This window comes from Acanthaster planci, linkage group LG15, assembly GCF_054643075.1.
Source record: "Acanthaster planci isolate LZ-2023a linkage group LG15, COTS_SCS, whole genome shotgun sequence".
NCBI classification, from domain to species: domain Eukaryota; kingdom Metazoa; phylum Echinodermata; class Asteroidea; order Valvatida; family Acanthasteridae; genus Acanthaster; species Acanthaster planci.
The window spans coordinates 14,707,183-14,721,065 of NC_141791.1; the positions used below are offsets into that span (position 1 = coordinate 14,707,183).

General features: G+C 37.8%; 1 protein-coding gene across 2 annotated transcripts in view; it reads left to right on the plus strand.

The window, feature by feature from the left end:
- Positions 1 to 143: 143 nt before the first annotated feature.
- Positions 144 to 13,883, plus strand: part of LOC110978868 (uncharacterized) — a 24,971-nt gene continuing 11,231 nt past the window's right edge. Inside the window, exons 1-5 of one of the 2 annotated variants that reach the window (XM_022234184.2) lie at positions 144 to 1,280; positions 7,053 to 7,276; positions 8,705 to 8,828; positions 9,786 to 9,932; positions 12,367 to 12,510. In XM_022234184.2, the coding sequence (XP_022089876.1) occupies positions 1,190 to 1,280; positions 7,053 to 7,276; positions 8,705 to 8,828; positions 9,786 to 9,932; positions 12,367 to 12,510 (730 nt within the window). In that variant the 5' untranslated portion in view covers positions 144 to 1,189. The remainder of the gene's footprint in view (positions 1,281 to 7,052; positions 7,277 to 8,704; positions 8,829 to 9,785; positions 9,933 to 12,366; positions 12,511 to 13,883) is intronic. The other variant, XM_087146233.1, reaches the window with a different exon arrangement.

Sequence of the window (13,883 nt, forward strand, 5' to 3'; positions counted from 1 at the left end):
ACGAACTGTTTTTTTTTACGGGGCGGGGGGGGTGCGCAGCGGCAGACTCAGAATTGGCAGACATGCTGTGTTTCAAGGTCGGAAAATGGCAAGAGCTCTGATGATAACTTAGAATTGGACCTTCCCGGTATGGTAATGTACGTGTACATGTAGTTGGTTTGAACACAGAGAAGGTGAAGTGCATGTCCTTAAATTCATGGTCCTTTTGGCATTGTTTATTTTGTCCTCTCGGAAATTCTTTAAACTTTTATTTGTGTACGCGTGTGATTTTTTTATTCGTTATCAAATTTTGCCTTTTCTTATTGGTCTTGTGTTCAATATACGCGAGCATAATCCCGTTTCTTTATTACCGGGTCCGAGACAGCGCCAACTTGCCTGCTAAACCGAGCCTTTAACAGTGGAATGTGTAATTCGATGATCAAAGCTAAACATGCCGCTGGCCGCTGGCTTTGTGTTGTTGCGAGGGGAAATGTGAGCGAGATGGCGCGATAAGTCGATGTGCCGTGCACAGCAAATATGTAGGCTGCTGAATCGAATGCGGACACCGGATAGATGAGACGTGCCTGCTTCGATGCCCCGTACAAGCCAACACTCGACATCTCCGGTTCTATCAGCAAAATGAGCGGTAAAGCGTAGACGAAGACGCCAAAAATCGTCTGTGGGCTATTTCGAATAAGTGTATCTGTCGCGTGTAGCTGTAGGACCAGGAAACTATTAAGTCTTTGTTAAAACCAAGCAACGGCGTCGGTGAGCTATGTTTAGCAAGTAACAGCTAGCTAGCCCCCTCCAGCCCCCCTTTGGCCCCCATGCGCACATGTTCGCTGCGCTAAGCAGTAGCTAGCGTGTTGAGTGTGAGTCATTGCAGTTTGGGATGAGGTATAGTGACCTCGTGGAGGACCACCATCCGTACATGCAAATAACTTCGACTGTTGCTGTTTTCTTCTGCTCCTTGTTATCGTCAGCATGCAATAAATCCAGCAAAGACTTTGGACTCTCAACCAGTTTCTCGTGTGATCTCTGACAGCGGCGGTAAATACCGTAGCTCTGTGGTCTAACTTTCCAACAAAGTGAACGTTTTCGTCAATTGTCGCAAAGCGGAGTTCTCGTGCATTTCGCCCTGTACTGTAGTGTTTTTTGTTCCTACCGGTTCAGTTGTCGAAGAGGAACATTCTTAGATGATTTCGGCGGTATGATGGCAGAGTTGCTACCGGTGGTATTCACGGTGATCGTGGGTCTCACATTTCCTTATCTGCCCATTAGTCGGGCAGATGAGAACTCAGGTTAGTCAGAGAATATTTTTAGACGGTGTTTTAGTGGACTGTTTTGCGAATTATACGAAGTATCGTTTGTTCCTACGGACACCTCGGTACAGTATATAACTCATTATAAGAAAGCTGAACAACATTTACTCATTCACATTCACTTCAGTGTTGGCACTTCCACTACGGGTGTAAAGTGGTCATAAACAGATTTTTTGTCACAAACTCGCAATATTTGATGCAGTTTTCAATGATTCTAAGGGGTTAACTTTGATTCTTTTATAATTCAAAGAATGACTTTGATTGGGACTCACGGGGGACACTAGCACTTGCATTTTTTTCAGTCTTGGATTGGACTTGGAAATTTTGTGTCTGGGTATCAGGCCTGATGTACTGTATCAACAGTTCGAGTGCATTCAGTTGGTTCATATCTTGTGTGACGTGAGAAAAAATGAGAACAAAAGCACAGTCAGTTCAAAGGAAAAGGAAAATGACAAAAGCCCATAGATTTTATTTGTTCTGTTATTGCCAACTTTTGTGTTTTGCACACTGGTGTTTGTATCTTGAGCTCTTCTTGTTGCATTTTATGTTTATAAATCACTGGCCTAACTGCTACCTTAAATCTCACACACACCACAGGCTGACTGGTTTATAGCTTGGAATGCCAACACAATACCCCTAGTTTAGATTACTAAGCTAAGAACAGGGAGCAGTCATGCATGATCTCATCCTATAGAAGCTGTACAAAAACCGCAGCGGATGTAATCGATTTTTGTGGAAGAAAAGATTTAACTTGGATGGATATCATCTCAAATAGTCACTTTGAAGAATGGATTCACCAAGGTTACAGACTTTTAACCTTGAATAAGTTGATCCAATTTGGGGATTGTACCTTTGCAAGGTTGATGAGAAATGAGTCCTTGATCATAAAAAAATAGAAAAAAATCCCAGAATTGCCAACAAGGATTACCAGGCAGCAAATGCAGAATTCAAGTGTTTCGTGTTTAATCCCCGACATAACTACATGTTGGTAGACCTAGGCCTTATGAGTTCTCAGCAATAAACACCAGGATTTTAGTTGATCCTTGTTATTAGCAATAGCATAGGTACATGTACAGTGTACTAAACACAAACATGATAGAGTAACACCTCAATGGTAAGTTGAGCAAACAAGCATGAGATAGTTTATCTTTGGTGAGAGAAATCCTGACTTTATGAAATGTGGAACTTCCTAAAAATCTTAGGCCTACCTTATGTGACTGCTACACACAGCTGCTTTGTTCCAGTACAATACCTGGATATGATTTGTTATTTTGAGCATTCTTAAATGCTTTGAGAACCTCGGATGCCATTCCATTAGATGTTATGCTTGAATGATTTCATTTCTCATTACGCAAGGAGGAGAGCTTTAATATGGGTCATCTCGTTCAAGCATGGTCTAATTCAGATATAATCAGCTTTTTCATTTAGAGCACTGACCGTGATAGCAGTAGTGGACTGAAGAAGGTTCCTAACCTACATACATGTACATGTAGCACAGTTTAATGTGAGGGTACATGTAGGTATCCTATAGGCAAGACACCTTGTATGAATAAGCTAGGGTGTTATACAGCACTTAACAACCTGTTTTAACTACTGGATATTCTCTCGGGACAACAGCAGCAGGCAGGATTTAGTAATGTTCAACTCCCATCTGGCGAGATTTATTTTAGGTTTCAAAATTGTGTGTCTTTTCAATGTAATGGCACAGAAGACCTGGACCTTTCATGTCAAACAAAAAAAAAATTGCCTCTCCAGAATTGGACCTACATGAAATATTTTAATCTCAATAAAATGAGACTGAGACTAAGACTGGCGTGCTAGTGCTTCAACATAATAAAAGTCCAGTAATAAAATTGGCTGTTATTATGACCATTAAGCATGTTATTTCCTGTAGATTTCTTGGAAATTTCCAAATGTCATCTTCCAGTTAATATGTACTGTGTATGTGTAGCAACTAGAGTGCATATTTTTACAGGTCATAAGCCTGTAGTGACCAAACTGGCTGACATCGACTTAATTGATTTTAGGTTCAGGTAACAACAGGTGGATGTCTCTTGTTCAATTGACCAGTTAAAGTTATTGATTGTATAAGATAAGGGATGACATGAAAGATGTGGAATAAGTCAAACCACCTACCCACATGTTCCTCTCTGCTCACTAGGCAATCTGAATAAATGCCACATTTGTTTTGGTGGTAGACATGCTGATTTTGTATTTTTGTTCACATTTTGGCACAAGCATAAAAGATCCTCTGTAATCCTAGTAGATTTTATTCTTGTTCTAATCCAAATTGACAGAGATAAAGATTGTATCTATGGTGTTTGCTTTTACTGGGAAACCAGTGCTTACATGTATTACACTGGAAATGCTTGGTTTCTGTGAATTTGGGTCTTTAGCACAGGGTAAAGGTCACTGATCTCATCTTGCAAAAATGCAATATCCTGAGAGAGTGGGTGCTAAGTGTTCAACATGACCTTGAGGTGACCTTATATCCCCCTGGCAATATTGCAGATCCACATCCTAGGCCTCTAGACATTAGAAATGCAGGAAAAACATTTCGTGTTAAGGCTGTTTTTGGCACATCCTACCATAGGTTCCAGTTATTTGTAGCTGAGGTGTCCATACTTTGGTAAATCTTATTAGCTGTAGCCCAAGGCCTACCTATGTTGCCTGACCAGTGCTGATTGGTGCAAACTGTATACATGTATACCTATGATGAAGTAGGTGGTGTGCTGGCTGCAGTCAATGAAATTTGTTAAATCCTTGCTCCAGGCAATAGAATAAATTCCCTAATCAGGTCACAGCATTCTGGTAACCAGAGTGTGGTTTCACTGCTTAGTGTTGTAAAGTAGGTTTGTACAAATTGTAAATTTTCTGAAATGCAGTTTTGAGTTTTACGAAAATTTCTAACACTCAGTTTGCTGATAATTGTGCTGGTTGTTGAGAGAGTCTACTGTTATATGATCTTTTTGTTATCTACAGTGTAGGCCTAATTCAATCAGTAAAAATCCTTATTGTGCCATACAGGACAGATGGAAAAATATGTGAAATCTTTGTAGCCACAGTTCTCCTTAAATGCAGTGATTCTGCTTTTGTCTGAATTAAAGTTTCTTATTATTGGAATTAAACATCTTAACAGCACATCAACTGGCAAGTGGAGGAACACTTCATTGACACCGTATGTGGCTTATATTACTTGCATGGTTGACTTTAAGGAAGGCTTAGTGATCAAGTCTGTGGATCGTGTGGAACATGTTGGAGAAGAGGCACATACTGTGCATACGTGTATGTTCAAGAAAGTTGGCCTAAGTTGACACGGCATGGCTGATTACGTTTGTTTCCATGTGATGCCTCATAGTTTTCTGAGATTTTTATGAACTTGTTTTCAGATCTTATCTTACCGTTTAAGGTTTCTTAAGGCATTCTTCTGTATTTACGTTTACATCATGACATAATTATAGATGTACTGAAGGCAGTGCAACAAACTCTGATATCATGATTCTAGTTTAATAGGATACAGGTGTTGTTTCCAAAAACTTGCATAATACATTTGTGCTTGGCACATCAGTCATGCTTGGCACATCTTGCTTAGGGAGGCCATGTGTTTCATGGATCTCTATAGCAGCTGGTTCTGATGAAACTGGTATTTTCCTGCAGGCAATTCCTGGATGTAATAGATGCAGAACACCCATCACTATCAGCAAACTTCAGCTGACCTGAATACCACAAAGTAACCCCCATTGACCTGCTGGGGTCATCTGGGTTACCATGGATTCAACTTTAGAATGTTAGAAATGTTGAGCAATTTCCTGAAGATCTAATTCTCTATCATGGTTTTGCACATGTCTAAGTGTGACAAGGGAGGTGAAAGGTATATAAACATGCTCCACACCATTTTGTGAAAATTGACAAATCAAAATTATCTAATAGGGGTGTACATTTGTTGCATGGATAGAGTGTACATGAACAACTTTGGCCAAAGTTGTTAGTTGCAATATTGCAGGTACATGAAGTTGTGGGTTTTTTTGGGGAAGCTCTTAATAAACAAAGGGAATAAGTGTCCGTTTCTGTAAAGAAATGTATTAAATAGAAACTGAGTGTTTCTTGGTATTTAGACTTAGAGCAGATGTTTTGAGACATGGGCGACATGTTTGTGAATGAATACTGATAGTGATAAACATACATACCTTTTTACTCAAACTGTTCCAAATCTTTTGACACCCTCCTGAATAGTTAAATCTGTTGAGGAATTTTGTGGGTGTTCTTCATACTGTAAATGTGTTCACAGTTACAGACTGGAGGATTGAGCTGAAGTAAATCTGAGCCTTAAGTTCTATAGTCAGTAAGATTATTAACAGATAGAGAGCCAATCTTGAACAGTCTCTTTGTTACTCGTGTAATCCCATTTGGATTTCAATGGTCTTCTGGGAAAGTTGTCAGGTTTGGAAACCTCTTTTCTTGTCATTAGCACATCATTGGAATATTTCAACTTAAGGTAGTCAGTAGTTTATGCATGTTTGCTGCAGGTGTTGTCTGCAGAAATATTGTTGTAATAAGGACAGCCTCAATCAAGACTTCCAATTAAACTGGTCATTATGGTCTGTATTAGGTTTTAACACATGATCCATGAGGAGGTGAGTGTCCTTCATGGGATACTATATTGGAAGTTAAACCCTGGTATTGCCTTGTAATTTTCTAGTGCTAGCCTCCATTGTTAGTGCACAATAATGTGTTACTGCCTTCCTTGATGTGGCTCACAAGTGCCACCCTTGTGCAATCAAAGTATGAATAGACTAGAGGGAAATCTCTACACAAAGCCCCTGTGGTCAACAATAAAGCTCTACTGACCAGGGTGGACGGAGGAAGGCCTTGGAGAAAAATGCAGCAGCTTAGTGTCTGCATACTACTGAAGACAGCTAAATTATGCACACTCAAAGAATCAGTATAGTGAAATATTTGTTAGCTTAAAAACATGGGTTTCATGCATGATTCTACATATGTTACCATGTAAAAAACTTCACTTTGAATTCAATATTTAACTGGAAAGTCATGCTGGCAATGCAAAACAAGACACACAACAGTCTGTTCTCTTATTGTTGAGCATATGCCTTTTAAACAGACTTCAGAGACATTAATGCCATCATCGTGACTTGTTTCAATTTGCCTGCCAGGTTTGTCTTATGGTAAAGCATTCACTCAGTCACGCACTTAACACTAGAGCTAATCTGTTACAAATGCATTAACCGAAATGCAAAATTTCCTTGAATCTTACAATAAGCTGAGATTATTTGAAATGGAAAATTTTTGTGTTTCCCATAGACTGATTGCTAAAGACAGGGTTACTCAATACCATTGTTTGCTGGGTCTACATTATCTATACCATAAAGATGGAGTGAAAATACCATCATTGACCATTCCTGTTAATTTGACTGTAAATACTGAATGACCATGTAGTTTTACCATTTGATCCCAATTCGACCTAGGAAATACAGATTGCTCACTTTCACATCAAACTGCTACTTGTATCAGGTAAAACATCATCAAAGAGCTGTGGGAGTACATGTATCTGCATGGCTGTGTGTCCAGGTTAATTGCATCTATGTATAAATAGGTCATAGTGTGTATGGGAAGTTCAGGAGCTACAGGTGTGTTGTGGGATGTAGTCCCAGAGTCATAGAGTTTCGATCATTAGTATTACATGTACATTTAACTCTTGATGTGATTTACTGTTCTTGTTTTTAATCTGTACAGATTTGTTAATGTCAACTTTAAGAAGCAAGTTTGTTTTTGCCTGTGACAAGGATTTTCTGGCATTGAAATGCCCTAACAGCACAGTGATAACAATAGACAACGCTAACTATGGCCGGCAGGTGTCCAGTGAACGCATGTGCCCATATAGATGGAGCACAGTGGGCAGCTATCATGTTACACAATATCATGAAAACACCAACTGCAAGGCAGTTAACTCTCTTCAGGTAAGGACTTTACCTGAATCAGTATATCAGTATTTTCTGCATGTGCAAGATGTACATAGCAAGATTCAACTCAACATCTGCATTTGCTGAGAATCCCTACAATTAAATTTGACTTTATGAAGTCGCCAAACATTTTTACAAAAGTTTGTGCCCTAAAAAGTATTTAAATGTTTAACCCTTTCCAAAGATTGCTGGTAAACCCATCCTGAGAAAAATTTACAACAGTAAAAGTTAGTAGGTTCAGTATTTATAGTAAGCAGTTTACTGAGTTCAGAGCAAAAATACTGTGGCGAAGACACTGCGTGGGACAGTATCACAAGTGGGGATTTTTTTCCTGAGTCCAAATACTGTAATGCACAAATAAACATTTCTTTTACTTTGTATAGGGCTAATTCCAGAAATTAGGGGTCAAAAGTGTGACATTTTTGTGTCCCTGTTACATCTGACCTTTGTTAATTAGCACGGAAATATCAATGGAATTGTTTTCAAACTACATGCATTACTATTTGTTTGGCAGGTAATTTGCATTAATTCGTCACTCTCGGAAACGAGAAAATGCGTTCTGAACTTACAAAATCATATGTCAGAGGTGACAGGGACACAAAAAAATAGACACCTGATTTCTGGAATTACCCATAGAAAATACTGCTTTGTGATCATGATTATCATTCTAACATGCACTGAGAAGTGACCTACAGTGTACATGTCAGGACTATGCCTATACCATTTGGCATGCCCATGTTTCAAAACCAGTATTTAGCTCTATCCATTGTTGAGTGGCACAGACACATACATGTAGCCGTGAGTTTTTCAAGATTTGTACTGATCAAACAAAAGAAATGGGGGTAAAAATTCCTATCACTGTGCAGTAGCACTAAGACTGAGATAAGCAATAATAGAGGTCAACAGTGTTCAATTGTTCTCTTTTCTTTGTAGGTTGTTTCTCTCCTAAGTTGGCAACAGAAATATGTGATAAGAAACAGCTGCTGTTGAAAGATTTTAGTGGTGGCAATGTTAGGGGCATGAAAATGAAGAGCTTGCATGACCTTGGAAAGAGCTGTGTTAGGAATTCAGGAGTAAGATTGGAGAATGAAGAAAATCCACAAACCATCCAGGGCAGAGGTTGTAACAATAACAGCAGTAACAAACACAACTTTCCAGGGGCTTTTGATTAACAAAGGTCAAGTTTCTACCAAATGGCTGTGATTGAATCTTAAGCTTTGGTTTTTTGTGTCAAGTGAAAAAAAGTTGCAAAAACCGAGTGTTTTAAACTCTAAGACTCTACTGTTCTTGGATATGAAATTGTGAAATGTGTCAAAATCCTAATAAACCACAGTGCTGGAATTACAATAATGTACCTTTATAGATGCACAGACACAAGAAAACTGAGCAAGTGTTTAAATACTTTATCATTTGATTTGTTCACAGGTTATAGAAAACATGTGTGAGAGTAGACAGTTCTGCAAGCTTAAGGTTTCTAGTGATTTATTTGGTGGTGATCCATGTCCTGGAACAAACAAGTATCTAGATGTCACCTATAAATGTAAACCAAGTGAGTACCATATACATGTACATGTATTAACACCCTCATAGACCTGCATGTATCACAGTCTTCACCTCTATGATACAACACAATGTTTATTGAAAGTTCCCTTGCAGAACCCTAAAATTAGGCCCTATATTGTTCAGCAAAGAAGAGGTATTGAATAACAGTGACTGGCATGGGCTTTACTTTGCTTCTTTTTATGTTTTTGGAATTCTGTATTGCAAGTTGATAATACAAGTACATGTACATAAACGTACATGTAAAGTTGGTCAGCGCCCACCTGGCCATTATATGCATTCCTTAAACGAAATAAAAATTCAACTGATCACACTGTAAAATAAATTTATTGAAATGCTGAGTTTGAAAAAACCCAATTTGCTGATTTCTGCTGTTTACTTGGTTTGGATGTACTGGTAGTGTTTATGATGGGACAGTAGGATTCTAGAAGCCTACCTTGTTTATCACAGAAACAGTTTGTGCTTAGCTGTGAGCATTACTTGCTTAGCATTTGCTCAGACTGCTGTATTATATGCTATTATTTTTATACCTTAAATGGTAAGCAACAAGCAATTACACTTATGTTCATATCAGATACAAGGATAGGATATAAATAGTTCTTGGCTCACCGCATGAAAGTATTCACAGCCAGAGGCCTTAATGACATTGCTCTCAGCTTCTCTGCTTTGGAACTTAAAGGGGCACATATACCCAGATCCCATCATTTACAGCACATAAAAATGGTTATTTGGCACGCCTTAGCAATGGCCAAAGACAGGAGTGTGCATTGTGCATCAGTTCCATATATTGAATTTAGCAAAGAAATAGACTTAAATTGGATTTGAACACTTACAAACTTCCCAGCAGTGAATTTAAGTTTGGAAGTTTCAGTTACACACTTCGTATGACTATACTGGTATGACACAGAACTAAGTAACAAGTCATGTTTTTGTTTACTCGATACAGGTATATTTCAGAATATGGTAGTGTGTGAAAACAGCCACATGATGCTACATTGTAATGCTAAAGAAGTCTTAGCAATCCATTCTGCTGGTTTTGGCCGACCAATAGCTGCCAACATGAAGTGTCCGTCTTTTAGCATGGACGAGATAGGTAAGTAATAATAATACCACCCTGATTGCATACCAGCTCTGATGTAATTTGTGCTTTGATTCAGTTAGGAAAGGGCAGCACTTGTGTAGTACATATACATCATACATGTAGCTAAGAGTTGAAATTTAAATAACGGTATAAATGCATCTCATAGTTCTCAAATTTCCATGGTTTATTTAAACTACCATTGATTGGAAGTGGTCACACTGTGAATACCTAAAATGCTAGAAGAAAACTTTACAAGTTCATATACAAATACATGTACTCCAGTTGTATTCTGCATTAGTTAATGTTTTTTGAAAGCCTCAATTGCAGTGTGCTTTTGCCATTATACAGTATCTGGCTTGAAATTACATCACGTGGCTTACAACTGAGTTAGCAGTGGGTTCAACAAACCTCAGATTCAGCAATTCAGGGGAATGGGATTGCCAGTATCATGAGCCTGCAATGCTAAATGTGGACAATAAATCACTTAAATGAACAAGGTTGAGTGGGAAAATGGTTATTGTCCAGTGATTTTAGGAGCTTAGGCTAAGGTTCATCTGTATTTTTCTTTGTGTTGACAAAACCATGCTCCGTATGTGGTAATATTCCATGAGTTGCTTACTGTACGTACTTCCCCATGGTCATACTGTCCTCAGACCTTTCTAACCTTTATTTGCTGCTTCTCCAGTCAGTAACCCCTGAGGTACCCATCAATATTTCAAAGGTTATTGCACCAACCAGCTAACTTGCAACCTTTTACTTGAACCTGTCCCTTTTGTAGGGACTGCCGGTGTAGAGTGCTTAGTAGTTCAGTTCTTGTCAGATCATCTTATTGAATGATGCATCAATTCACAGGTCTGCAGCATTCACAGAAATGAACTCAGAATTTAGAAGGTGATGATTCCTGTCCTTTTTAAAAAGTTGGGTGTGCTTTATATGAAATTATTTGATTGTATTTAACCTGACATCTATCCCAGTAATAATTTAACTGTCAACCAGACACAGTTCAAAACTATCTTTATCAGGCATAGAACATTTCTTGAAGTTTGTTATTTTAAAGCCCATGGTTTGGTCCACTTTTTAACCTCCAGAGACACTGGGTAATTTTTGAAGAATTCAGGAATTCTCTGGAGCTTTAATTCAGTTCTGGAGAAGTCTTTTCAACAGCAGCTGCTATGGATTGATGTACCAGATGTTGTCTGTCTCTCACTGTACTTTTTGTTTGATGGATAGTCAATATTCCGTTCTGTTTAGAGCATAATTGTCCATATCAAACCCAAGAATGAAAAGTAACAAAACTGTCACATCCTCTGGAGAGGAATGTGACATTGTGCATGATCTTGATGCTAAAGATCAAGCATAACTGATGTTTCTTGGAGAATAACCTACAGGAGATGTTACAAATAACATTTCTGGCATGTCAGTGGTATTAAAAAATGTCCCATGTGGTGAGGAATGTGTGACTGAGCGTGTAGTGTCCTTGCTGTATAGGAGTTCTGCTGTCAATGTTAATCTAGTTCACATGCATAGTCAATACTACCCCCTATCAGCCTGTCCATCTGTCCAGCATGTAATGAAAGAACCTGGATGGAAAGCGTGTATGTGTAACTAAATGACATAATATAACTTGAAATGTTACGAGAATGGAGCCTGTTGTTACCAGCTCCGTTTTGTTGATTCCTTAATTTGAGGCTGAGGAAAATCACTGCAGTGCTCAGAAGAAACCTAAGTGGAAACGTAGCAACAATAACTGTTATAATTACAAAGAACTTTCCATTTTTATGTTTACGAATTTCAGTCGTACTGTTTTCCCAGAACAAATTACCGGTAAGTCTGAAGTAATGGCAGTAATTAACCTAGTAATGGGCATTTCAGAATGATCTATTTACACCATCAAATTTGCAATCGTGTGTTTATTGGTAATGAAGCAAACTACAATTGATAAATGCAATCAAGAAAAAATATGGCAGCTTAAGTTGCATTATACATAATCATTTGCTTAATGATATCACAGCCATTACCATCAATTGTGTGAATATAGGTAATTCCCGAAATTAGGGGTCCAAAAGTGTGACATTTTCATGTTCCTGTTACATTTGACCTTTGTTATTTGACATAGAAATATCACCAGAAATTGATTTCAACTATTACTATTTGTTTGACAGGTAATTTGCATTAATTCATCACTCTTGGAAATTAGAAAATGTGTTTTGAATTTACAAAATCATATGTCAGATGTGACAGGGACACAAAAAAATGGACCCCTAATTTCTGGAATGACCCATATACTGAAAAATGTTGCTATAACATTATTTACAGCTGTATCGTATTGGCTTTTGGAAGGAATGTATTGAATATGTTGGGAAAACAATCTTTGGTTTTGTTTTTTTTTCTTATGTAAAAATGTTATGTAGTGCTCAGTAATTTTTCTCATTTTCATATTTTACAGAATGTTCATCTTCTTCATCATTGGAAGAGGTTATGAAGCGTTGTCATGGCAAAAGACATTGTACAGTTAAAGCCAGCACTCGTATCTTTGGTGACCCATGCCAGAGAGACACCTACAAATATCTGAGTGTAATTTATACTTGTGGTAAGTACATGCTGAGCTGTTTGTCCCTTCCAGATATTGTTCTTCAATTTCTGACGTACTGTATTTGTCTTCAATTCTGTTTTTAGAGTCAGTCATGTCAAATGTTGCTTATTAAATGAAACGTCCATGCTCAGGTTAGATTCTTAATTGAAATTTTGAATTTTGTGCTCAGATTCGTTTATTTAACACACAAAAAATTTAATTATCAAGCAAATAGTGTTTTGAATGAAATGCTCTTTTTAAACCATTTGTTACTGTATTCTACACCACTCTGCAAGGGCAACAGGTCTCTTTAGTACATGTAAATTCATTTTTCAAGATGAGATAAGTGTATCAGTTTTGGTTGTTTTTAGTCATTGAATGAGGCTTTTGTACCTTTACTTGATGAGGCAGTGTGCAGTTGGTTCTTTTTTTGCTCGCTCATGCAGTGAAATGAAATTACTGAAGAACAAAAGATGCATACAGTAATTATATGGACTTACGGTCTTCAGCTGTACAATATTTCATTTTTCAGGACAAATGAAATGTGGTGTAGCCTTCTTAGCAGATTCAGGATTGTGAAGTCTCTGCCAATTAGCTCTGACAATCATCAGCAGTGATGATTGATTCTGAATTCCGAGATTCCACTTTAGGTTGCAAAATGTTATCTTTATGTGCTGATACAAAGGCAAAGTGTTTGAAAACCCTGCATTTACATGAAGGTGTACATACATGTATGTATAGTATGCCTTTACAACAATGATATCTGGCCTTTATTGGATCAGCAGATGACACAAGTGATGACAAGTGTCATTCACCTATTTATTTTCGGCTTAGGTTATAGTGAGGACATATTTACTTTGAACATCTTGCAATAACCGTGTAGGATTTTCCTGTCAGGCCATAAAGGATTTACATTATGTTCGTCATCGGTGATATAAACCATTTCCATTCAGTCAAACAACCTGAAATAAATATTCCCAACATGTGAAAAACCTCGCAAACCCAGGTGAGCACTCTATATTAACAACCTGTTATGTAAAATGTCATAGATCATAAAAAGTCTTTTAAGTTCTGCTTTGTTGAGACTGGCATTGTAGAAATACTTTCCTATTTGCACAGTGTGTGATGTAAATTACTAAAGAAATTCAGTCGAAAGTATTTAATTTCCCAATATTTGGGAAATAAATTCAGAATTAACTTTGTTAGTAGAGGAAAGAAGAAAGTGCTTTATTGCGCATCTTAGATTTTAAATTGCAGAAGATAATAATTACAAAAATAAAGATGTCACATGTACAAAATAAAATGTGCAGTGACTTTCAGATCCCCCCCCAAAAAAGAGAAAAAATTTAAACGTCTAGGTTGGCGTTGCGTTTTTGGTAACTATTGAGTTT